The following is a 24,119-nucleotide window of genomic DNA, read 5'->3' as shown; positions in this document are numbered from 1 at the left end:
AGAGAAACCTAGCTAACACATCATCTTGAGCAAGTGACCAGAGTTACCAACACCACCAACAACAGGGACAAGTTAGACCTAACATGCCACCCAGTAGTTTGCAGTAGTCAGAAACATGACTCGAGTGGAGAGCCTAACACCGACTGGGCTATAATCTCTGAAACACTGGGCAAAGCCTAGAACGTAAGGAACCAGTAGATGTGGTCCCAAAATCCTGACTTGAGTCCTTTACTGGGGATGCTTTGGATGTGGCCAAGACCTGAAACCCAGTTCAGACGCGTGACAATTTCTAGACGATTCCTGCGAGTTTCCTGTACATGTAAGAGAAGCTGAAACACTTGGTGTCTCAGAAAGGAAAATGTTCTATTAATTATTACTCTGTGGGTGCTGGGGACTGAACCTAGGACCTCATGCACCACTGAGCTACATCCCCAAACACTCGCCAGCGAGAGGGAGTTAAAGAGGAGTCTTCACTCTTTACCGATGCCTGGAAATCCTGAGATAAGGAAATCCTGCAGCAGCAGCAACAACAGTGCCCCAGGCTATGAACCTGCACACTGGCCCAGATTGCCCACCTCAGAAGGGTGTTTAAAAGGGGATTGGTGGGGGGAACCGTTCTTGAATAGTTTGTCAATGTAAGGCAGCAATTCTCAACCTGTGGGTCTCGACCCCAGGGAAGTCAAATGACCCTTTCACCCTTGGTGAAAGACCCTAAGGCCATCAGAAAACATAGCTGTTTGCATTATGATTCATAACGGTAGCAAAATTACGGCTATGAGGTTGCAATGAGAATAGCTTTGTGGTTGGGGAGTCACTGCAATGGGAGGAACTGCATTAAAGGGCCTCAGTATTAAGAAGGTCGAGGTCTCCTGCTACAGGGGACGTTTCTGTTCCTCATGGTCACGGCAGTCACATCTCAGCTAGTACACTGGACAGAAAGAAGACTGCCACCCCATTCCTGTTATCTTCCTACTATTGTTACCACAAAAAGCAACTCCGAAGATTTAACAAAAGCATCCTTCTGTCTCAGAGACACGATGGCACGGCCCTGAAGATCCAAGAACCGTTTTGCCCAGCAATGGGCTATAAGGACGACCTCTGCCAGCACCGCAGCGCCTGCTTTGCAACCACACCACCTACAGACGCCATCGCTGAGCTGCCCTCCACCCTTGGCTTTAATGCCTTTGAGACTATCATCTGCTATGGACACCTGCACATTTAACACTAAGCTTTGTTGCTAAGCACCACCCAACTGATGGTTTTTATGGCTGTAGCATTTCATCACCACCCTCAACATTGCTGAGGTAAAGCCTATCGCTCTCCCCCGACACACCGGAAAAGAGAAACTAAGTCAATTGCCCAAGGTCTCAGTGAAGAAATAGAAGACACGGAAAGAAGCGGTAGCCAGGACTCCCACACTCCAGGGATCTTTTTCTTCCATGAAACGTACTACTAACAACATCCTCTTCCTTGGTTTCTTAGGGCTAGAGGCTTGTATTATAAATGACTAGAACAGGGGTCAGATAAGAGTATACTGGAAGAAATGCACTATTTTGCTCAACCTTAGAAAAATGAGCACTCAGGAAATCCGCCCCACCTCCACCACTCTTGCTCATAGTTATTTCTGGAGCCAAGAGCTACAAAACACTGTTCCCTGGGCCAAACTCATACCTGCCTTCCTTGAGGCTCCCCTTGCGGGCAGGCTGCCCACAGCCAGCATCTGCCAGACCCCCCGAAACTTCACAGAAATCCCACAGCTGGATTGGCTTGGCCACAAGTTCTACACAGACCTGCTCCTCAAATCTACGGGTGCCAAGTGCCTGTTCTGTGAGAGGCCCCTGGGGCCCTTGGCATGGATGCTGCCCTCATGGAGAAGTCAAAAAGATAAGGCAATTATGTAAAAGTGAGGAAACAGCCAGAAGATAAAGACAAATGCATAGCAGAGATGGGAGTAGAGGCCTAAGACCAGGTGAGCAAATGCCAAGACCTTGTGATGGATGGTCACTTCCTGTAAGTGCTCAGACCAATCAGAGAGCAGACTGCCTTAGGCTGGGGTGGTTTGGAGGGTGTATGGAAAGCCTCCAGTTTGACCTTGGTCTTTAAAGGGAGAAAACACAGAAACAGAGTTAAGATTATTCTCAGCAGATGCAACATGGTTCGGGGAAGACTCAAGGTACCTCAGAAGACAGGGGGATCCTATCTGTCAGTGCTCTGGCTACAGGCCAGATTCCATGGCTGAAGGGCATTTCATCTCCTGTGTCAGGAAGCCCAGAGTTCTAGTAAGTCCCAGTGTTGTTTCAGCCGGAGGCATGCAGCTATACAGAAAGAGTTTTGTTGAAATCAGTCTTGTCAGGAAGTTGAAGCAGAGGGTGTGGATGGTCCTAAAAGACAACTGATCAAAAGAGGCCCCTGCCTCTCAGGGAGCACCACCCTATATGTTTGCTTCACCCTTGAAACAAACCTGACAGAGCACCTCATTAGTAGCCAGCCAAACCTAGGTTTGGAAAACCCTTCAGCAACAGAGAATCTTCCAAGAGCCTGCCACTAACACACACACACACACACACACACACACACACACACACACACACACGAGTCTGATCAGAAGGGTGCTCACAATCTGGAGAATCAACAAAGACACTCATTCTCGTCCCAGCTGTGGAGGGCTGTGTTTATTAAGACAACACTTGCTAAGATGCTTCCAACATGATACGGGGAAGAACAAGCAGATCGGCCATCGTGGTTCTTCCAGATGGTCCAGAAGAGAGAATACACACCAGGATCCAAGCCTGGAGAACCAGAAATCTGAGACATTCTGAATACACACAGTGAGCTGGTTTGATCAGGACGAGACCAAAGACTCTCACACTCAGTGTGAGGTAGCTCCCTCATCAATAATTATCTCTAAAACAACTTAGGTAAGTTTGCCAGTTACAGTACAACTCTGTGAAGCGAGTCTATAGTACGGTGCCTGATTTTAAACGTTTGCCGAGAACCTTCTGTGTGCTATACGTGGTCTAGGCAAAGTAGCTACAGCATTTGGTAAGGCAAGTGCTGCTCTGCTAAAAGCCTATGCAAGTGCAGGAAGGGATGCACACACAAGAGGGTGATGGATTGAAAAGGCGGCTTAGGCAATGCCTGAATCCACCTGGGAGAGAACATCCACACAGGAGGACCCGGACAAAGGCGAGCGGCCTGTAACGTTCAGTAAACAAGGTAGCAGCTGGGGAGATGGCAACAGCCAGGTACTCACAGGAATACTTGTGAGCCAGGGTACACAGGGCCAGAAATCTAAGGAGACATTCTGAATACACACAGAATGTCTGGTTTGGTCAGGACGAGACCAAAGATTCTCACCTTCACTGTGAGGTAGCTCCCTCCTCAATTATCTCTAAAATGACTAAAGTTTGCCAGCAAGGCAGCTTGTCAAAAGTGACAGAATGTGACACTTCAGAGGACTTATGTGGCCACTATTTTGAGACAGAAGACTCCATTATCCAGGCAGAGACCACGGGGTGGAGAGGTAAGAACAGGAGGGATGAGAAGTTTAAAGATACAAGTTAGAGGTGGAGTCCGGCCCACGGGAATTACTTTAGATGTGAAGGAATCAAGGGTAACACCCAGCTCTGAGTTCAACTTGATTGTGACGCTTACTAAGGCAGCAAAGACTGGAGAAGAAACAGAAACAGCCACAAACAAGCCCGATTCTGCACATGTCCATTGTGAGGGGGAACGCTTAAAAATGTTCATCCTACTTCCCTAAGGAATCAGACTCAGCATTAATGTTGAGTTTCATGATGGATGCCCAGAGAGCAGCTACGCCAATTCGTTCTGGGTCTGTTTGTGAGAATTGTTTCTAGAAGAGATTAGCTGTGGAATCCAGAGTGAAGAGTACCCAAGATGGGCAGGCATTTCCAAACCATGAGAGCTCAAACAACAAAAATGCAGAAGACCAAACGCATCTTATCGCCTTCCCCTCTTCCTCTCACTGTTCCTCTCCACAACGCCCCCTTCAGGTAGGGCATCTCAGCTGTCATTGCCGGCCCTCAAGCATGGGACCTCTTGGTTCTTGGATCTTTGACCTATCTATGTTAGTGACCCAAAACCAGAATCTTCATTATTCTAGGTTTTCCAGATACACCAAATCAATAGGACACACAGGTATACAAGGAGAAAATGTGGCACAAGATATGGTAGCTCGTGCTGTAACCACAGCATTTGGGAAGCAGATAGCCTGGGCTATAGAATGAGACCTTGCCTCAAAAATAAAAAGTATTAAAAGGGAAATTACAGAAATTAGCTCACATCATTATGGAGATAATACTTAATAAACTGGAAAATTATATAGTGTAACCAGTGATAAGGGACTAACTCCTTCAGACACAAGCTTGTAAGGCTCCCAAAAACACAGACACATACAGAGACACACACACAAACACACAGACACACATGCATATGTACACACACATATATACAGATACACACAGGCATACACACACAAGCAGTATGCAGGTGATAAGACCTCCCACCTCCATTACCCTCTAGTTCACAGTAAGATCCAACATCGTATGTTAGAACCTTAGACCAGAAGCTGCGTTTCAGACCATCCAACAGAGACTCCCAACAAATCAAGCTCCTGTATTTTCTCAACTTCTTTCAGGGCTTTTGTAAACAAAAAATAAGAACATAAATAGGAAAACAAGCAAACAAAAAAGTATACTTGGAGGGGTCATTACTTTTAAAACAAACACTGGTGTTTTCTGAAAGGGAAATTCGGAAGCCACTCATTGAGTTATTTCGGGGGCACCTCCCCATGTGCCGGGAGTCGGGCAGAATGGTAATATGTGTACTCTTAGTCACTGACACACACATATCAAGTGGAAAGAGCCTTTGCTGTCCTCCTCCCTGTGCTCAGTTACCTGGTGCTGCCCCAGGAACAGGGTCTGACCTTAGACAGCATGTCCTCCTGTTCCTGGAAGAACACGCCCATGCCAGGGCTCTGGATCAAGTGACAGAGTGGCAGGAGGACTTGAGGAAGCCAGTCACGCCAGTCTGTCAGCACATTCATCCATGACTCACCCTTAGTGAGATGCTGGGACTAGACCTAGTCAATTTTCACAACACCATGGGGAACAGAAATCTGAAGTAAGACAAGCCAGGTCCTGTGTGAACTTCATTCTTGCAGGGTCAACCGTGAGCATCTATATGGTCAAGGGGGTCCAGGAAGGACCGACTCCACCAGTGCAAAACTCATATCTCCCTCTAAATGTTTACCCTCCTCTATCACCAGTGCACCTCATCTCCCTCTCTCTAGTCCTCTCTTATACTTATCCTCGTGTACATCCAAACCCATGGCCTTCCTGTGGCTTTACCACAGAATGGCTAACAGGTAGGCTCTGCCTGCTTCTTCCGACAGCCAAGCACCAGGTAACTACCAACATGCAACATGAAGTAAGTCACACTTAATAAGTTATACTAAATCAGCAAAGGCTTTATAATTCCCGTTCTGAAAACCAAGTCGAAAGTCTTATTTCCTCTAAGAAATGGTCTTGGGATTTTCTGTTGCTGTGATAAAACACCATGACTGAAAGTAACTGGGAATGGGAGGGTTTGTTTCAGCTCACAATTCTGAGGTCCTACGCTCCAACACTGAGGGAAATCAGGGCAGGCTCGGAAGCAGGTCAGAGGCCGTAGAGTGATGCTGCTTGTTGGCTTGTTCCCCCATGGCTTGCTGATTTGCTCTCTCAGGACCACCCACCCAAGGGGGGGTCAACTATTAACCACACGTCAATCATTAACAAGAAATAGTATTTGTCTCAAGTCGGGCTCCCTCTTCCTAGGTATGTTCAGGCTTGTGTCAAAGCAGACAAAACAAACCAGGGCAAACAAACCATAATTCAGTTCTTAGAGGACTCGCAAAAACTTTACTGTTTTCCTAACACTCATTTAAAATTGCTCTTCTTAATTTAATGTTCATTCCCCAAAAGGAGTTAGCCCTAGCCACTTTTCTGGTAGGAAAGAAGTTTCGAGGGTCAAATTCCTACTCAAGGGTGCCTCTGTGGCATCTTTGTTTACACCACAACCTGCTCAGTATGAGATAAGAAGGCACCCTCACTTACACACAAATCAGCCATTCTGTCCCCGACCATGTGTTCCCTCACTGAGGTAAATCTACTGCACCACAATGTACAGCCATTGCTTATCACCTTACTCTCTGGAAAATTCAAAAGCAAGACACCACCACATGACAGCATGGTGGCATTTCAACGTTAAACCTTGTTTGTTATGTTTGTGGCAGAGTTTTCCTATGTAGCCCAGGTGGGGTCTGGAACTCAAAACCCTCCTGCTGCAGCCTCCAATTTGCCGTCACACCTAGGAAGATTCTGCCTTTCCCTGGACATCTGTGTATAATGTGGTGCCCTCATGCCTCCCTGCTCTGAGCATCTACCTTCCAATGGGCTTCACTTACTGATGCTCCTTAACATGTATCACCTAGAATAGTAACGTACTGTGAGGGCGGTTGTGGGAGGACTGGGAAATCAAAGGCAGCCTGAGCTACATGGGTAGACGGATCTGAAAAGAAATCAGTTTAGAAAACAATACAGTGGAGATCATATCTTACTGGGATGCTCTCAGTGATGGGCTCAAATCTAAAATGTCAATAATGTAGCAAAAGTCAACGATCACCAAAAAATTCTCCTTGGAAATCTCCAGTTCTAACCATCACAGCAAATGTCTCCTTTTCAAGAGGCTTTGGGCTGCAGGGAAATAGATCCCCTCCCTCCAGTCCCTCTCCCAACTATGGCATATCCTTATCATGCAGACTGATTCAACTAGAGGTACTGCTCTGAGGTGGAAGGGTGGTTGCTTCCTCTGGTTTTTTGGAGGGCAGGGAGGGAGTGCTAATGTTCATCTAGCTGCATTTCTAAAATCTAAATGCACCATGAGCCAGATTTACCCAAGCTATAGCATTGTTATTTGGTCCTCTTCAAAGGACATCTGTTAGGGGGTGGCTCCCTTTCACTCTTGACAAAAGCCACCACTGGTCAGAGTCCACACAAGGAACTTTGTAAAACTTCCACTCTATAGCTCTCACTCCTGCAAACCTGTCTAGATAATAAAATGGAGGCCGTAAAGAGGTTAACGTGATAGCAATCTTACTCCAGTACAGAAAATCAATAGCACTATCCTTTTCTAAAGTCTGCAACAATTTAAGCAACTACTTTTTTTGCCTATAAGACAAGTGTGCACTCCTGAACATCATTTATCATCCCAGGTTTTAAAAAAAGAAAGAATCATTGGCAGAAGTTTCTTGCCTGTGCATTTCTGGTTATACCTGAAGGTATCTTGGGTCATGTTGGGCCAGGACCCCACTCTGCCATCAAGGATGGAAAGGGCTGTTTTATAAGGAAGATGGTGAAGGGACTTTGAAAGGGGCTCAAAATAATACCAAACACTAACCTAATGACATGAGCCAGTCAACCTTATTTTATGGAAACAAAGCCACCTTGCCCACCTACCCCAAATGACATTGGGTCAAGTCAACTCTGCCCTTTATAGCTCAAGCTAAGACCTTTCAAGAAGACAAAAGGAATATTCCTGAACATCAGAGGCAGGCAGTCCCAAACAGACCCGGGCAAATAGTCTCATACTTTGAATATTTGTTTATACTCTAGAGGAATCATTTCTAAACCTGCGTCAGCTCTCACAGTATATAAACATTTTTACATTTGGGATTTTATACGTACTCACTGTTACTATCTTTCTTAAAATACATGGTAGTTTGTGAAAATTATTTGATGTCAATATCAAACGTTCTCACAGTTTCGGGGAACTGCACAAAGCTTCAGCTCTGTCCCATCCCTCCCATTCAATCAACTGTCTTCCGAGAGTCTAGCTCCCCTGAGGAGGCCTTCAGGCCCAGGCTAGCGAAGAAGCAGCTTTCCAGGCTAAGTGGGCCTCACTCCAGTGAGCTCTTTTCAAACAGCTTTGAAGACTGAAAGCCCCCCAGCAATCTTGTCCACACCACTCACTAACTGTGGCTCCTGACAGAGAGCCCATTCTTCTAAACCTTTGGAGGCAGCAGAGAAACACTGAGGCCCAGAGGGGTAGGCAGGGATATCGGGCCTCAAAGGGGAACAGAAAAAGACTTAAAGACAGTGACTCTCTCTCTAGAAGGATGCCCCATCCCACCCTCGTCATCCCTGAAGGTAATACGGAAAAGAAGCCTTCTGCATACACTACTGCTGGATAGCATTTTATGACGCGGCCACATTGGAAACAGGCCTTATCTTTCACACCCCTGTACTACACTTAGCACCAAGCAGAATCTCATGGGTAGGTCTAACACAAAACACTGCCCAGCCCACCAAAGCCAATTAAGAGATCTCAGCTGTGGCAATAAGGCTGTGGCAGGCACTGGGAGCTGAGGGTGTCGTCTCTGCAGAACAGAGCTTCATACTGTCCACAGCATGTCACCAAGTGCACAGCCCAAACTGAGGAGGAGTAAAATCTACTTCCCAACCGTGAAATAAGGTATCACATCAGAATGCACGGGGAGGAACACAATCAAAAGTTCCCTGCCTTGGTGCTATAAGCGACCTCTATCCCAACCGTTATTTTTAACCGTAACTCAAACCACGGCCTCTTAGCATGCCTACCTTACCCAGTAAGTTAACAGGAAAACTTCAGATGTGTAAATGCACCTCAGCGTGATAACCAGGTTTTAAATCCCAGCACTGAACCAAGCATTTGCTTTTATTGTGTGAGATAAAGCAGGTGGCCCTCCGTCGTGCCATTTCACATGAAGGCTACCACTGTTCCAGGTATCTGGGTGTTACTTACAGCTGCAGACACTTCATTATTCCCTGCCCAGCACTTAGGCAGTTTCTGATTCCCAAGACGGTTCACACTGCAACCCGAGAACAATTCAGACAGACGCCCTCAGCACTCGTCCCCGTGAATGAGGGGGGCACATGGCTGAGTGTAGTGTAACCCTGGCAGCCTGGTGAGCGGGGTTTGGTTACACACTGCCAGTCACATTGCAGGGACATTGGCACTGTGGATGATCCCTGGAGTGTTTATTAAGGACGGATTACAGGAAGTTAAGGAATGTGAGTCAAGGGAGGAAGAAACAGAGGGACAACCAGAGAGCATGGTGATAACGAAGGACCCTTTAGAAGAGAAGATGGACAAACCCAAGAAAAAGGTCTGGACTTGCATGTTGGGGGCGGGGAGGGAGCGTCATTTCTGTGTAGAGATGGCAAGTCATAGCTCCTCTTCTAGACACGGAATGTCCCCTGGCATCTGGACGAGACAGGTGACAAGAGAAACCAGGTTTGCAACTGAGATAGAAAAATATGAGCTCCATAAATAAGCATGGCCCTTTAAGAAGTGGTTCAATCCAGGGCCAATCTCCCAGAACCTATTCTGTTTTTCACATACTTTCTGGGTATGCCCAAACAGGAAAACATCCGTGCTTCTCCATAGAGGAACATAAATTTTCCCATCATAGTCTCATCTCGAGAAGCTCCATGGGCCAGAAAGGGCTGGGAGGGCAAGCCACCTGGACCACAGAGGTAGGACCGACTCACAAGTTGCCAATCAAGAAGGTGCTCGAAGCTGAGCAAAAGACTCCACAGTAGAGCGCAAGGCCCTGGGTTCAATCTTGAGAACCAGAGGAGAAGTGTTGGTCCTCCATAACAGTCACAACAGTGAACAATGGAGCCATCCTAAACAGGGAACTAGAGATTTGGAACGGGTACTCAATCCATGGCCAAAGCCAGCAGGCAGGACAAGAGACCAAAATTGTATCACATCCATCCCATCTATGGCACTAACTCGGAAAGAAATGCACCCTCTCCTAATGGCACTGGTAATCAGGTACCCGGAGCCACAGCATACTGAGAAGTTTTCTGGGTCCCCAATACTGGCTATTAGGCCAGTCCCTAAGACACCCCCATCTATTCTCAATGCTTTAAACTTCCTAAGAACAGAGCCTTTATCTTGCAGTGCCCTTATATCCCAAATAGCTAAGCGCTTAAAGGAATCGGGTCCAGTTAGCTCTCTGTTGCTAGGATCAGAAACAACTTAGAGAAAAGGGGGATTCACCCTTGGCTACAGTTTATCACATAAGAGAGTCAGGGCAAACATTTGAAGCAAAAACATGGATGAACACTGCCCGTTTACTTGTGCTTAGATAGCTTTTTTATACAGCCTGGGTTAGGATGGCTCTCCCACATCAGTCAACAGCTAAGACAATCTCCTACAGATATATCCGCAGGCCATTCTGACCTGAGAAACCCCTCAATTGAGACTCCCATCTCAGATGTCATCTCCTTTGACTAATGGCTACAGCAAGTTGACAGTTAAATTTAGTCAGGACAGTCAGTCATGTCAATGTGCATAGAAAGGAGGCCCACCTGGCTGCACACTGCTGGTCTGAGGTGACTAACAGGCCTCAAAGCCAGGACCTCAAAAGCCTATGTGCTCTGTATGGCTGAAAGAAGGCAGGCACACTGTAAACCCCAGTTTCTCCACGATGCTGGTGCTCTGCAAGGCTAGAACACGCAACTGAAGACAGGCCAGCCGGCACACAGCGAATGAACTTCCAGAGCTCCCATACAGGCCTTCTGGCTGACCCTAAACTGTGTTATGCTAGACCAGAGTTCTCAACCTGTGGGTTGTGACCCCTTTGGGGGTCAAACAAACCTTTCACAGGGGTTCCCTAAGACCATCTGAAAATACAGATATTTACATTATGATAACAGTAACAAAATTTTACAGTTATGAAGTAGCAAAGAAAATAATTTTATGGTTGGGGGTCAACGGGTCATGAGGAACTATATTAAAGCATTAGGAAGGTTGAGAACCATTACCCAAGACTGTAGCTTTTCCAACAACATGACCATCTCCTAAAGATATGACGTCACCGCCTAAGACAGTTCACCTGTTACTTTATCCCAACAAACCTCTGAAGGTTGCCTATATTTTTATTCATGCCATACAGTTCATTGAAACCTAGAGGTTAAGTTTAAAAATCACTGGACAGCTGAGGAACCAGCTGACTCTAGACCATTTAACCTAACCTATATTGTACTTTTGTCTGTCCCCTTTCTTGCACCCCAGAGTACTTTTTACAATTGTAATAAAGTAGACAAAATATAAATATTTAGCCTCACCATTTTTAGGTGTAAAATTCAGTGGCATTTACATGATCTCTAACTGTAACCAACATCCCTAACCTTCTCAGTCACCTTACAGAACCCATTCAACTCTCTCCTCCCTTCCCAGTGACCAACCACAGTTCTTCCTCTCTGTGACTGTGACTATCCTGGATGCCTTGTATATTAGGTCAAATCATACGATATTTATCGTTTTGTGAATGACTTATTCTACTTTACAAAACGCAGACTCTGTGGGATTTTAAGGCTGATTGTAACTCTTCGTATCTTTCTGCTGCTGCACCTTGTCTGGTCTGTCCGTCCTTATTATAAATGACACCCGAGTGCCTTCCGTGTGGCCAGTGTGACTAATGCTGTTCTGTACCCTCCTTTCTCATTTTACTATTACTCCTGGTCACTATCCAACACCCTGCCCGGCAGAGAAGGGATAGTCCATCTTTCCAAAGACCAATTTAGGATCCTAGGTAGAAAATCTTTCCATCTTTAAATCGTGAGATGCTTATTAATGCTGTTATGCTTGTCATAATCGATGTAGATAACCACAGGCATCTGCTCTAAGCTACTTGCATTTATATATAAATTTAATTGGACCACAAACCAGTATAACCATGAAATTCTGTGAGTTTCTAAATCTCTAAAGAGATCGCAACTGCTACATCCAGATGACTGTCCCCAACAGCCTCACACTGTGGTTATTGGACACTGAGCATCTTCAAAGTAACAGTGGCTCCAGAATCACAGCTAGCAAGAAGCCACACAAAACTGGCATGCAGGGCTAGCAAGATGGCTCGGTGGGCAAAGCACTTGCTGAGGAAGCCTGACTCAGACCTAAGTTCTTTCTCCTGGAACCCAGAAAAAAAGATGCAAGAGAAGAGAAGTCCACAAAGTTGTCCCTCTGACCCACACACTCGTGCTTCCCCACACCACACAAACACACAATAGTAATACATTTAAGGAAATAACCCCTGGGGTCAGACATTGCCTGTAAGGGCAGTCCTTTGGTAAATCCCTACTCTGTCTAGTTTACTTTTAAATAACTTTGGATTAATTCTAGAAAGTACGCCATTCAAGCCTCATGGTTCTGCCACCACAGATGAGAACCTGAAGACCACATCACCAGCTGCGAAGCCAGTTTCAGAGACAGGACAGATGGTCTGCGTCTTGTACCTCTGTCCTCAGCAGCCGTCCTCAGAGAGGATTTATTCGGATGCGTGAGACCTAGCGTACTGGTCATAAAAATCACACTTTAAAAGCAGTGCCATTATTTTGGTGCACGAGGCTTATTTCAGTCAAACATGGATGCACAGGGCAAAGGGACTAATAGCTAAGAGACATTAGACTCGGGCTAGACATTCGTTTCCCTTATTTTACAAACATCAGCTGTCAGGAGGGAGTAGAGGCAAACTGAGGAGATTAAATCTGATCAGATGAGATCAGGCAGTGTATCTCCCTCCCCGTGCTAATACATCCTTGATACTAATTTCACACAGCAAAAGAACTCAAGGTCAAAGACCACCCTGGAGAGACACCTCACCCCGTTTCTCACACTGGCTTCTACGTTCACCCAGACCCCACACTGTTTTGTTGCCCAGGTGATCAACATAAAAGACGGTCTGAGTCTTTGGATGGACGCCTACCTGACGGGCATTCTCCTCCCTGAGGACTGAAACCCATCCTGTTGCTAATTTGTCTTCCCTGACTTGCCCAGTCTCACCTGAGGTATGAAGATTCACTCTCCCCTACCCTCGCTGTGCAAACTCTGTAGTCTTAAGGAGATGCTTAATGAGACTGAGTTCACGGGGACTGAAAGACTGTGCTTTAACATAGAATGAACACAGAGGGAGAGGATAGACAGGACCTAAATTATAAGAACCATTAAGTCAAACACCAAGCCTGTTTTATAAACTTTCCCATCCACCAACGCTGCTCTCCTGCTATTTCAATTTCCATTTTATGCTAACCCTTGGAGTTTTTATACATACACACTCACATGCACTCTCTCTCTCTCTCTCTCTCTCTCTCACACACACACACACTCTCACATATGCACTCACACACAGACACATGCTCACACACAGACACTTGAGCGCACACACACACACACACTCACTACACACTCACACATGCACTCACTCACGCACTCACGCACTCACGCACTCACTCACGCACTCACGCACTCACACACACTCACTCACACACACACTCTCACACACACACTCACACACACACTCACTCACTCCACACTCACACTCACGCACTCCACACTCACACTCACGCACTCCACACTCACACTCACGCACTCCACACTCACACTCACGCACTCCACACTCACACTCACGCACTCCACACTCACACTCACTCACTCCACACTCACACACTCACTCCACACTCACACTCACTCACTCCACACTCACACTCACTCACTCCACACTCACACTCACTCACTCCACACTCACACACTCACTCCACACTCACACACTCACTCCACACTCACACACTCACTCCACACTCACACACTCACTCCACACTCACACACTCACTCCACACTCACTCCACACTCACACACTCACTCCACACTCACACACTCACTCCACACTCACTCCACACTCACTCCACACTCACTCCACACTCACTCCACACTCACTCCACACTCACTCCACACTCACTCCACACTCACTCCACACGCACTCCACACGCACTCCACACTCACTCCACACGCACTCCACACTCACTCCACACGCACTCCACACTCACTCCACACGCACTACACACTCACTCCACACGCACTACACACTCACTCTCACACGCACTCACTCTCACACACACTCACTCTCACACACACTCACTCTCACACACACTCACTCTCACACACACTCACTCTCACACACACTCACTCTCACACACACTCACTCTCACACACACTCACTCTCACACACACTCACTCTCACACACACTCACTCTCACACTCACTCTCACACTCACTCTCACACTCACTCTCACACTCACTCTCACACTCACTCTCACACTCACTCTCACACTCACTCTCACACTCACTCTCACACTCACTCACACACTCACTCACACACTCACTCACACACTCACTCACACACTCACTCACACACTCACTCACTCACTCACACACTCACTCACACACTCACTCGCCCACACTCGCCCACACACACACATACACTCGCCCCCACACACACACACTCGCCCCCACACACACACACTCGCCCACACACACACACACTCGCCCACACACACACACTCGCCCACACACACACACACTCGCCCACACACACACACACTCGCCCACACACACACACTCGCCCACACACAGACACTCGCCCACACACACACACACTCACCCACACACACACACACTCGCCCACACACACACACACTCGCCCACACACACACACTCGCCCACACACATATATACATATATACATATATACATATACAGGAAAAACACTACTGCCTTACTTTTCTGTCACTATGACAAAACACCATGACCAAGACACCTTATGAAAGAAAGCATTGAATTGGGGATCACAGATGCAGAGGGTAGTAGAAACCATGACCATCATGGCGGGAGACGCTGGCAGCAGGCAAGTGGGCAGGCAATGGAGCAGCAGACGAAAGTTTACATCTGATCCTCAGGTGTGAGGCAGAGCTGAGGATAGCATGAGTTTCTGAAAACTCAGTGACACACAATCCTTCGGCAACACCTCCTCATCCTTCCCAAGCAGTTCCACCAACTGGGGACCTAGTATTCAAACAGGCCTACAAGGACCATGCTCATTCAAACCGCCACATCTACAAGGGCTTCCCACTTCATAGTCTTAGGCCAGAGGAAAAGTAGGCTTTCTGATGGGTACCTAAGTCAATGGCGGGCCCAAGCATGGCAAAGATAATGTTAGGTTAAAGGTGGTTGTTGTTCCTTGTCAAAAAGAGTCATAGCCTAGAATAAGAATGGGGCCTTTTGGGTAGAAATTAAACTAAGCCAATGACATCTGCTGTGTGCCCAGATTGCTGTGTGCCAATGCCAAACATTGAGAAATATGAACATACGATTCAGTGTAAGTCTTCAGTGAGAGCAATGTTCCCAGTATACACATTTGACCGTTAATTGCACGCACAACAGACAAATTACCTGTGCTCTCAAAGCTTTGAAACCTCTGTTCAGCCCAGGGCATCACAGTCTGCAGCAACAGCACTTTTATATTTTTTTCTGTTAGTTTCTGAGATTATAATTTAATTACAACATTTCCCCCATCCTATTTTTCCCTCCAAGCCTTCCTCAATCTTTCAAATTCATGGCCCCTTTTCCCACCATTATTACATGCACATATGTATACACATATATTCTTCAGTGTAACCTGCTTGTTCCATATAATGTACTTGTATGTTGTTAGGGCTGTGCTCACCCCTGGGGGAGGACACCTCTCCCACTCACAGTTTCACTCAGTTGCCTACAGTGCTAAGCTGAGTGAGGCCTCATGGTCTTTACCCTGTCCACCCTGGGATGTCCAGAGGCACCATCCTTGCTGAGCTCATGTTTGAGCAGCCATGTTGGTGAGACTGTATGGCTGTAGTTTCTGGCATTACTGAGTGACACAATCTCACTGCAAACTCCCTGATCCTCTGTGTCTTACAATCTATCTGCTCCCTCTTCAATGTCCCTTGAGACTTTGTAGAGATCCATTGGAACAGGGTTCCAGGTCTCTGCATTTTGATTGGCTGTGGTTTTCTGTCACAAAGAGAAGCTTCCTTAATGAGGGGTGGAGTGCTTTTATATTGAAGTAACTGATGACCCGAACACACTAATGAGATCCGCAGACTGCCAACAGCACCTCCCTCCTTTCTGCTCTCATTTCTCCTCCAGTTCCAAACTCTCTACTCTCCCTTCCCCTCATGTCCTCATAGTTTGTCCACGTGCCTATCCTTTCAACAGTATTTTCCACTTTATTTCAAAATTCACAAAACAATGTTTGCTCTTCTCTGAAGCTCCTTCAACAATGCTGAGCATCATGGGAAATGAGGTAATGCATTGTACGATGCACCACCTGGCTGGCTGTGGCTACGCTGAAGATGTGACTGGGCAGATGGGGGAAAGGAGGACAAACCAGTGTACAGGAATAGTCCGTGTGTACAAAGAGAAATATAGCACAGTTTAACATTTCAAATATTTTTCCCTCTCACTGTACCTAATGATACCCAAAAGGGTTTCCTCCTCTTTTCATGGAGTCTGGTCTCCACCCTGGGGAACCTGAACTTCTTGGTATCAAAGTTACAGTCAAGACTTTTGGACTCTCATGCAGAAGGCTCTGAGTGTATCCTTCCCCTGTTAGGATTTCATGCCACCACACATCTGAGAGCTACAGTGGCAAAAAACTATCAAAGGCATTTACTTTTGAGCCACGAGAACAAAAGTTAAAGAGTCTATGTCACAAGTAGGATTGTTCAGAGGAAGGCAATAAGCCGGGTGCAGTAGTGTTTGCCTATAGTCCTCGAGTTCGAGGCTAGCCTGGAAAACATATCAAGACCCCAATGCAAGAAGGGGAAAAACAAGGGCAGTGAACTTTGAGAGATTGAGCCGTTAGCCTCATTAACCTGGTGCTGAGATGGACACTTTGGTCATTTTCAAAGGTAACAATTTGGCAAATTACCAAAAGTACCTAATCCACACTAGAGTCTAGGCAGCTTGAAGACTGCTTCCTGAGTCCAACTTAAAATGCTGAAGTACCTGAAGGGTTTTAACAAAATAATTTTGCATGCTAATGCTATACCGGGGAATACTCGGGAGCCTGGCATACACCTGGGAAGTTCTCTCCTCATGCACTTAAGGAGTCTCTGTCTGAAATGATGGAATCTTACCCCTTCTTCCATGAAGGGTGCATGCTCACATCCAACACCTGCTGGCCAACAGATAGGCAGCAGGGCACACTTTCAAACATCTAAAGACATTTGGCTAATTGGATGGGTGGGGATGGTTTCTGGGAGTCTTAGACTTGTACACAAATCATGGTCCAGATACACCACAGGAGGGACAGATACTACAGAGAAAATAGAGCAGTGGGCAAACGCCTGCTTCAGGTACACCATGTAAGGCTAGGACCCCTTGCTTGCTGAACAGGGATGCTACAAATGCCTACTATAACTTAGTGATGTTGACTGAGCTAATGTACAGTGCAAAGAAGTAACTTGGCACAAAATGCTAGGTACCAGCTCTCAGGACCTGTGAGGATTTCCCCCACCTCCAAAGGCATGAATCAGAGCAAATGGTGAGGAAAGTACATGCCACGGTGTCAACTTTAATAATTTTGATGCTGATAATTCTGGTTGTTATGTTTTCCTTTAGAAATGAAGTCATTTAGCAAAAGGCAGCTAGGAAAAACACAGGAAAAACAAGGAAAAGTGTTTGTGAACATCAAGCATATTAAAAGGTTTTCAACCTTCCAACAAAAGTCAACTTTAAGGCATGAAACATAGTGTGAAGATCTAAAGGGAGCGAGGGCCAGAGGGGTAGACTTTGAGGCTTTAAAGGTCCAAGTCAGGCCCAGCGTGTCTCCTTTCTGCTGCCTGTGGGCTCAGATGTGAAACTCTCAACTACTTCTCCAGCACCATGTCTGTCTGCTACCCACCATGATTTTACTCTTATAAAAAGAAAGCACTTCATTGGAGCTTGCTTACGGGTTTAGAGGTTTAGTCCATCACTAACATGGTGGGAAGCATGGCATTGTGCAGGCAGACTGGGTGCTGAAGGAGCCCTACATTTTCATCAGAAGGCAGTAGTGAACTCCACACTGGGCAGAACTTGAGTATTGGAGACCTCAAGGCCCACCTCCACTGTGACGCACTTCCTCCAACAAGACCACACCTACTCAAACAAGGCTACACCTTCTTTTTTTTTTTTTCCTCCTCCTCCTCCTCCTCCTCCTCCTCCTCCTCCTCCTCCTCCTCCTCCTCCTCCTCCTCCTTCCTTTTTTTCGGAGCTGGGGACCGAACCCAAGGCCTTGCCGCTTGCTAGGCAAGCGCTCTACCACTGAGCTAAATCCCCAACCCCAAGGCTACACCTTCTAATAGTCTGTGGGCTGAGCATTAAAACACAGGAGTCTATTTGAGGGAGGGCGGACCTATTCAAACCATCACACCAGTATGAAACCCATTTGCTTGAGGTATAGGGAAGTAAAAGTTAAGACCTACTTCCCTAGATCACAGGAATTCTGTTTTACCAAGGAGTGGCACTCCTATCTGGACTCTTAGTAAAGGCTCCAGGCTCAAAGCTGACACTCACAAGGTGTGACATCAATAGGATAAACTCTTAGCAGCACTCAGAATGCCACAGGTAGAGCTGAGTGTTCCTCACCTAGCGTAGGCAAGGCCCTGGATCCCACCCCCAGCACTGAAGAGAAAGAAAAACATATGTATATGCTGAGTTTCCCTTAGACTGCAAAGATGCTACCTGACATTTAGAAGCTAAGCACAAAAGGATTATCCGAGAGCCTTCCTAACTGTGCTGGTCTCCCAGATACTCTGCTGACCATAAATCAAGTAGCAAAGCAGAAAACGTCATTAATTTAAAACAACTAAAAAAGCAGCGTTTACATTTTGTATCCAGAAATAATCCTCTAGAGGTTATATTGCTCAGCCTGGAGGAAAGAGGCTATTTCTAGTTTAAGATCAGGCCGTCCTCTGAAACCATCAAATCCTATCCCCCATGCTAGCACATGTATGGGCTTCCTTCCAGGGTCTGCCCAAATCAAGCCTACATTGTCTTTTCTAGTGGTTGGAAAACAAATCGCTAACATACGTCAGAGAGAGAGAGAGAGAGAGAGAGAGAACGAGAGAGAGCGAGCTCGAGATCGAGCTGTTGCAACAACAGTCCATTGTCCACTCCAGCTTTCTCTTATGAGTCAATGAAGATGACTCACCTTGATGTCACTCTGAAAGCTTCTAGCACTAATTGAGTTTCTTTTCCCATCATCACTACAAAGAAAGCAATTCCTCAAAGGTAGGGGGGCTGGGTATTCTAAAAATAGGAGTGTCTTTGTTAATGAGAAGTGCCCTTTGCCCGTGAGAAAAATAAATCAATGACATCGCTCACACACACACTACATAGCATATGAGCCTAAAGTGGAAGAGAGAAGAGGGGTGGGGGGGAGAAATCTTTGAGTAACCAGAAACAATACTAATATACTAAGTTACTACTGGAACTGTTTAATGCCTAGGAGCTATGTACAGCTGATATAATGTTGTATACTCCAGTAACAATCTCCCAACTAAGGCAACAGGTATAGCAATAAAGGGTTACAAAATTTCCATTCCAAACATTTAAAAATGCTGTTGGCGTGACGGGATAATTATTTCCACCATGCATAATACATTAAAGCGTGCGACACATTAGGAAAGCCCACTAGTAGGTTACAAATAAAAGGGAATGTTGGATATTTCAATAATACAACGACATGAACAAACCATCTCCCTGAGAAACGGTGCATAGGTCTCCGTAACCTGATGGCTCACACTCAGAATCGCACTGGCACGCAGTGTTACAGTGGTTAGAAAGCAGCCTGACTGGTTCTCAGCCATTAGTGTAAGTGCATTTAACTGCCAGAAAAATCAATGGCAGCCCAACATAAAAACCTGGAAGCGCCCCAGGTGTAGTGGTGCATGCCCTTAATCCCAGCACTCGGGAGGCAGAGGCAGGCTTGGTCTGCATAGTGAGCTGTGGGACGGACGGCCAGGGACCCTTTGGAGGCCAGTGCTTAGACACAGACACACACAGACACAGACACACACACACACACACACCCCTACTTGTGACTTAAGATTCAATAACTTTACAATCATTGAGAACAAGAAACCATCTAAAGGCCGGACTTTGTTCGTTTTGCTTTAATTACCCCTAACTCTACGCCAATGAGATACTTCTTCACTCGTTCCAGGAACTATGGTTTTCGTCCATAGATGGCTAACTCATAATTACACTTGAAACACATCAAGTTTCAAGTTCAGACTCCTACTAACTCACCATCCTCCCTATTAGCATGCAATATATTCGCTTCTAACTAAAAAACCAAATTGTTTCCCAACGAGTGATCTATCTGAAAAAAAAAAAAAAACTAAGTATAAATGTTTTGTGGGTGTTTTTTTTTTTTTTTTGAAACTATATCTCCCAAAACTCAAGCGTATCCAGTAATTCATTAGCTTCATGATGCAGCAATTAAATACTTCTTCACTGGGACTTCAGAACACGCTGTGTGAGCCTGAGAAGCAATTGCTCGTCTCTTGTATTCGCTGTTGCTCAGCTCGCTCGATGTCGCTGTAACGGAACACAGCTTCGGCTCTGAACACTCCATCCAGCTCAGGTTGTTTTCCCCTGCCTTACTGGTTTCCAGCCTCCGGACCAGGTTCCTGATAAGCCTCTCAGCTCCAGAGCCGCAAGTCAGAACTCCCAAGGCTCCTCCCTAAACTCCCACGGGTAAAAGAGGCGGGGTGCATTTTCCAAGCCGGTATTACTAAAGGGTTCCAGCCCTGGCTCATATCTTCTCCACCCCTCTTACCGAGACTGGTATCTATAGCACTTTGGGGGTCCCTGGTGGATCCAAAGGTCATTCAAAACAACCCAGGACTGGCCCCCAGCCAGGTGGCATCCTCCTTCATAACTACCAGATAAGCATTAGCCCTTGCTGACCCAAACCCGGTCTGAAAAACAGATAAAGATTTCAAACTGAGATGGGCGGTAAGACCACGGAGCTGAAGGGCTCCCCCGTGCGCTGGCCACTAGGTAGCAATGGCCAGGTGAGGATGCGGAAGTACCTCTTCCTACCCCGCCCAGACCTGTCCACCAGGCTGGCGAAACAGGAATTGCAAACTCTCCCACAGGACTTGCGTACACACACATCCCTCTGCACAGAGGCGTGCAGGCAGGCAAAACTGTCAAACAGGTCCCAGCCACCAGAAATGACGAACGAGAAAACCAAACATCGGGAGGTACGAAACTTTTTTTTTTTTAAAGGAAGAAAATGTCGGGTGATTAAAGGCCCTGCCGTTGTTCACCCTGCCCCCCTCGTACCCAGCAGAAACCAAAAAGGCTAGGGCTGCAGAACCAACGCCTGGGAAACTGCTGGTCACTTTAACTGCAGCACCTGCCGTGTGACCCGGGAGCAGACGCTCCTGTTGCACCTGTTTCCAATCCTGACCGCCCCCTACCTTCCACCACACACGTTCACATGCTGACCTTGGGGGGGAAAAAAAAAAAAACCTGCACTCCAGTCCTGGTCAATAATTACTCCAACCTTCCCCTGTCTGATAACCCAGGGGCTGCTTCAAAACGCCTATTGTGGGCAAATTAAGTATGGGCTTCCTGGGGCTGAGAAGAGCGATTGCAACATTCCGCTTGCACTTGCAGGTCTTGCAGAGGACCCGGTTCTATTCCCAGCACCCAAAAGGAGGCTCGCGACCACCTGTAACTCCATTTCCAGGGGCTCTGACGCCCTCTTCTGGCCTTAGGTGGACTTACAGACATGTAGGCACACAAATCATTAAAAAGAATTTTATATGTGTATACATATACCATTTTTTTTAAGAATGTACTTCCTTGCGATTATTAGAAATGACGTCTCTCTACCCACTACCCTCACCTCTCCTTCAGGCTCTGCGCCCTTCCCACCCAGGGGCTCCTTGTCCCTCTCCTCTCCCAAGTTTAGGGTCCCTCTGGTTGCCTCACGCCGGAAGAAAGGCAAACCAAGGGACGCTCTCGCACTGCAGAGAACCTGGAACCGGGACCAAGCAAGAGAAAATGGGGTCGCAAGTCAGATGCTTCAGAGGAAGCTGGTGTCCTATCTGGTGTCCTATCCCGGCTACCAGCGGGCTAAGACGCCTCTTTGGTTCCAGGTTCTCAGCAGGAGATCTAGACTAGGAGAGGACACGGAGGGAAGGGAAGCGTGGGGCGGTGCTGCGCCGCTGTCAGGAGGGACTCTGTGGGGCGGCGAGTCGGTGCGGCGCGCTCCCGGAACACCCAAACTTTCTCTGCCACCCAACTTAGGGGTGCCGGGGACCGGGGCCACACAGACGCTGGCAGGGGCGTCCAGCACCGGTGGAGAAGGTGGCCCGGGGCGCGCAGCGCCGCACCTGTGCCCCGGGGCTGCGCCGGGCCCGCACTCACCCGGCTGTAGAGCTCGCTGTACGACATGACCCCGCGGGCCGGGCCGGAGCCCCGGGTGCTTCGCGGGACGCTGGATCCGGGCTGAGCGCCGAGGCCCGGCTCCTCGCTCCCCGCGCGATCTCCGTGCACCTCTGGCGCAGTCTTCCCGGGTCGGTCCCAGTTCCTCCGCGCCCCTTTCTCGGGTGGACCGACCCGCTGGCGCCGACGCTCGCTCGCACCCGCCCGTGCGACCTTTACTCCCAGGGCGGCGGCAGCGCTGGTGCGGCGACCGGGAGTGACGGGAGGGCGGGGAGAAGGCGCGCCGCACTCCAGGCTCAGGTATGGGGAGGTGACGCGGACGCCGGGCGAGGAAGGGACGCCCCGCGCCTGCCCGCGGGCGGTCGCCGCCGCCTTTAAGCCCTCCGCGCCCCCGCCGCCACCGGGTCCTGGGGCGGGGGGCGGGGCCGGCGAGGAGCGGCGCCCGGGAGCCGGAGCGCTCCGCCCCCTGCTGGCTGCGGGGCGAACGCCACACAGGTGCGGGCCGGGTGTCGCACCTGCCGCACCGCGCCGCCGGAACACCTGGGCAGAGGTGGGCAGCAGTGCCATGGTGACCTTAAAAGTGGGAAGAAAAGTAACTCAAGCGTTAGCAAGAACGCTACCTGCGACTGGAAGGTCCTGCCTATACTTTTTCCTCTCGGTTTTATACGTTTATATGGAACTTTTTTTCCATTGATAAAACCTAGTTATGGCCTGGCGGTGTTGGCGCACGCCTTCCATTCCAGGAGCAGGCAGAAGAGGCTGAGGTCTGTGAGTTCTTGGCCAGCCTGGTCTATAAAGTGAGTTCCAGGACAGCCGGGGCTACAGAGAGAAACCCTGACTCAAAAAAAAAAAAAAAAGCAAACAAACAAACAAACAAGTCTAAGTGCCACAGTTCGTTATTAAGGTAATTTTGATGCACACTAAAGATCCTCCTCACCCAAATGAACTCCCTGCACAGACAACTCGATCAGGAAAGTATGCTCTTCAGCGGGAATATTATAGTTTCACCCACAGTCTCCTATTGGACCCCAGGATCCCCCTCTCAGAAGGTGGGAACTCTCGAGTTCTCTTGGCTCTGCTGCCTCATACTCTGGGCCCCTCTGCCTTTGCTACTTCATTCGTATTGTCAAAAGCCTTGCTTTGGGCTGTCCCTAGCAGCTTCTTACTTCTTTTTCCATCTTCCAAGAAACGTAGGCATCCTATCCCCAAAGGGAAAAGAATTGTCAGAAGCGGACGGAGCAAGAGAACAGAGGTAAAGGACACTGCCTTGGGCTTTGAACCATAGCAACTGGCCCTGAGTGTGGCTTTCAGCCAGAAGGTACACACCTACACCAGCAGGGATGGGTTTCCCTGCATGTTCTGAAACCCTTTCCCCAGAAGGTAACACCCAAATGAATTCTACAGATTAGTTAATAAGAGACGAGGGCTTAATTTTTAAACTCCTTTGAAATTCCAAAAATGCTTCTTTCAGGCGGACAGATGCAGTTGACCAAAGCTCAGGCAGCTGCCATTGTCTCTGAGATGGAAAGACTCAGCAGCAGAGAGAACAGAGAGAAACGGGGCTCTTATATTCTTCTCTGCATAAAGTCTTCCTGCAGGACTCAGAGCACTGCTCAGCAGAGAGGCCCAACCTAGCATTTGTAAAGACTAGGATTGGATCCCTGGCACCAAAACGCTAAATATTCAAACTCCCCCACAGTCCTCCATTCACTGTAGTACTTAGTAAGGTGAGCCCTTCTGCACTA

General features: G+C 47.7%; 1 protein-coding gene across 2 annotated transcripts in view; it reads right to left on the bottom strand.

The window, feature by feature from the left end:
- Positions 1–22,812, bottom strand: part of Myo5b (myosin Vb) — a 300,202-nt gene extending 277,390 nt beyond the window's left edge. Inside the window, exon 1 of one of the 2 annotated variants that reach the window (XM_063277100.1) lies at positions 22,357–22,812. In XM_063277100.1, the coding sequence (XP_063133170.1) occupies positions 22,357–22,383 (27 nt within the window). In that variant the 5' untranslated portion in view covers positions 22,384–22,812. The remainder of the gene's footprint in view (positions 1–22,356) is intronic. The other variant, NM_017083.2, reaches the window with a different exon arrangement.
- Positions 22,813–24,119: the final 1,307 nt, after the last annotated feature.

This window comes from Rattus norvegicus, chromosome 18, assembly GCF_036323735.1.
Source record: "Rattus norvegicus strain BN/NHsdMcwi chromosome 18, GRCr8, whole genome shotgun sequence".
NCBI lineage: Eukaryota > Metazoa > Chordata > Mammalia > Rodentia > Muridae > Rattus > Rattus norvegicus.
This window is presented reverse-complemented; position numbering and strand designations above follow the sequence as displayed.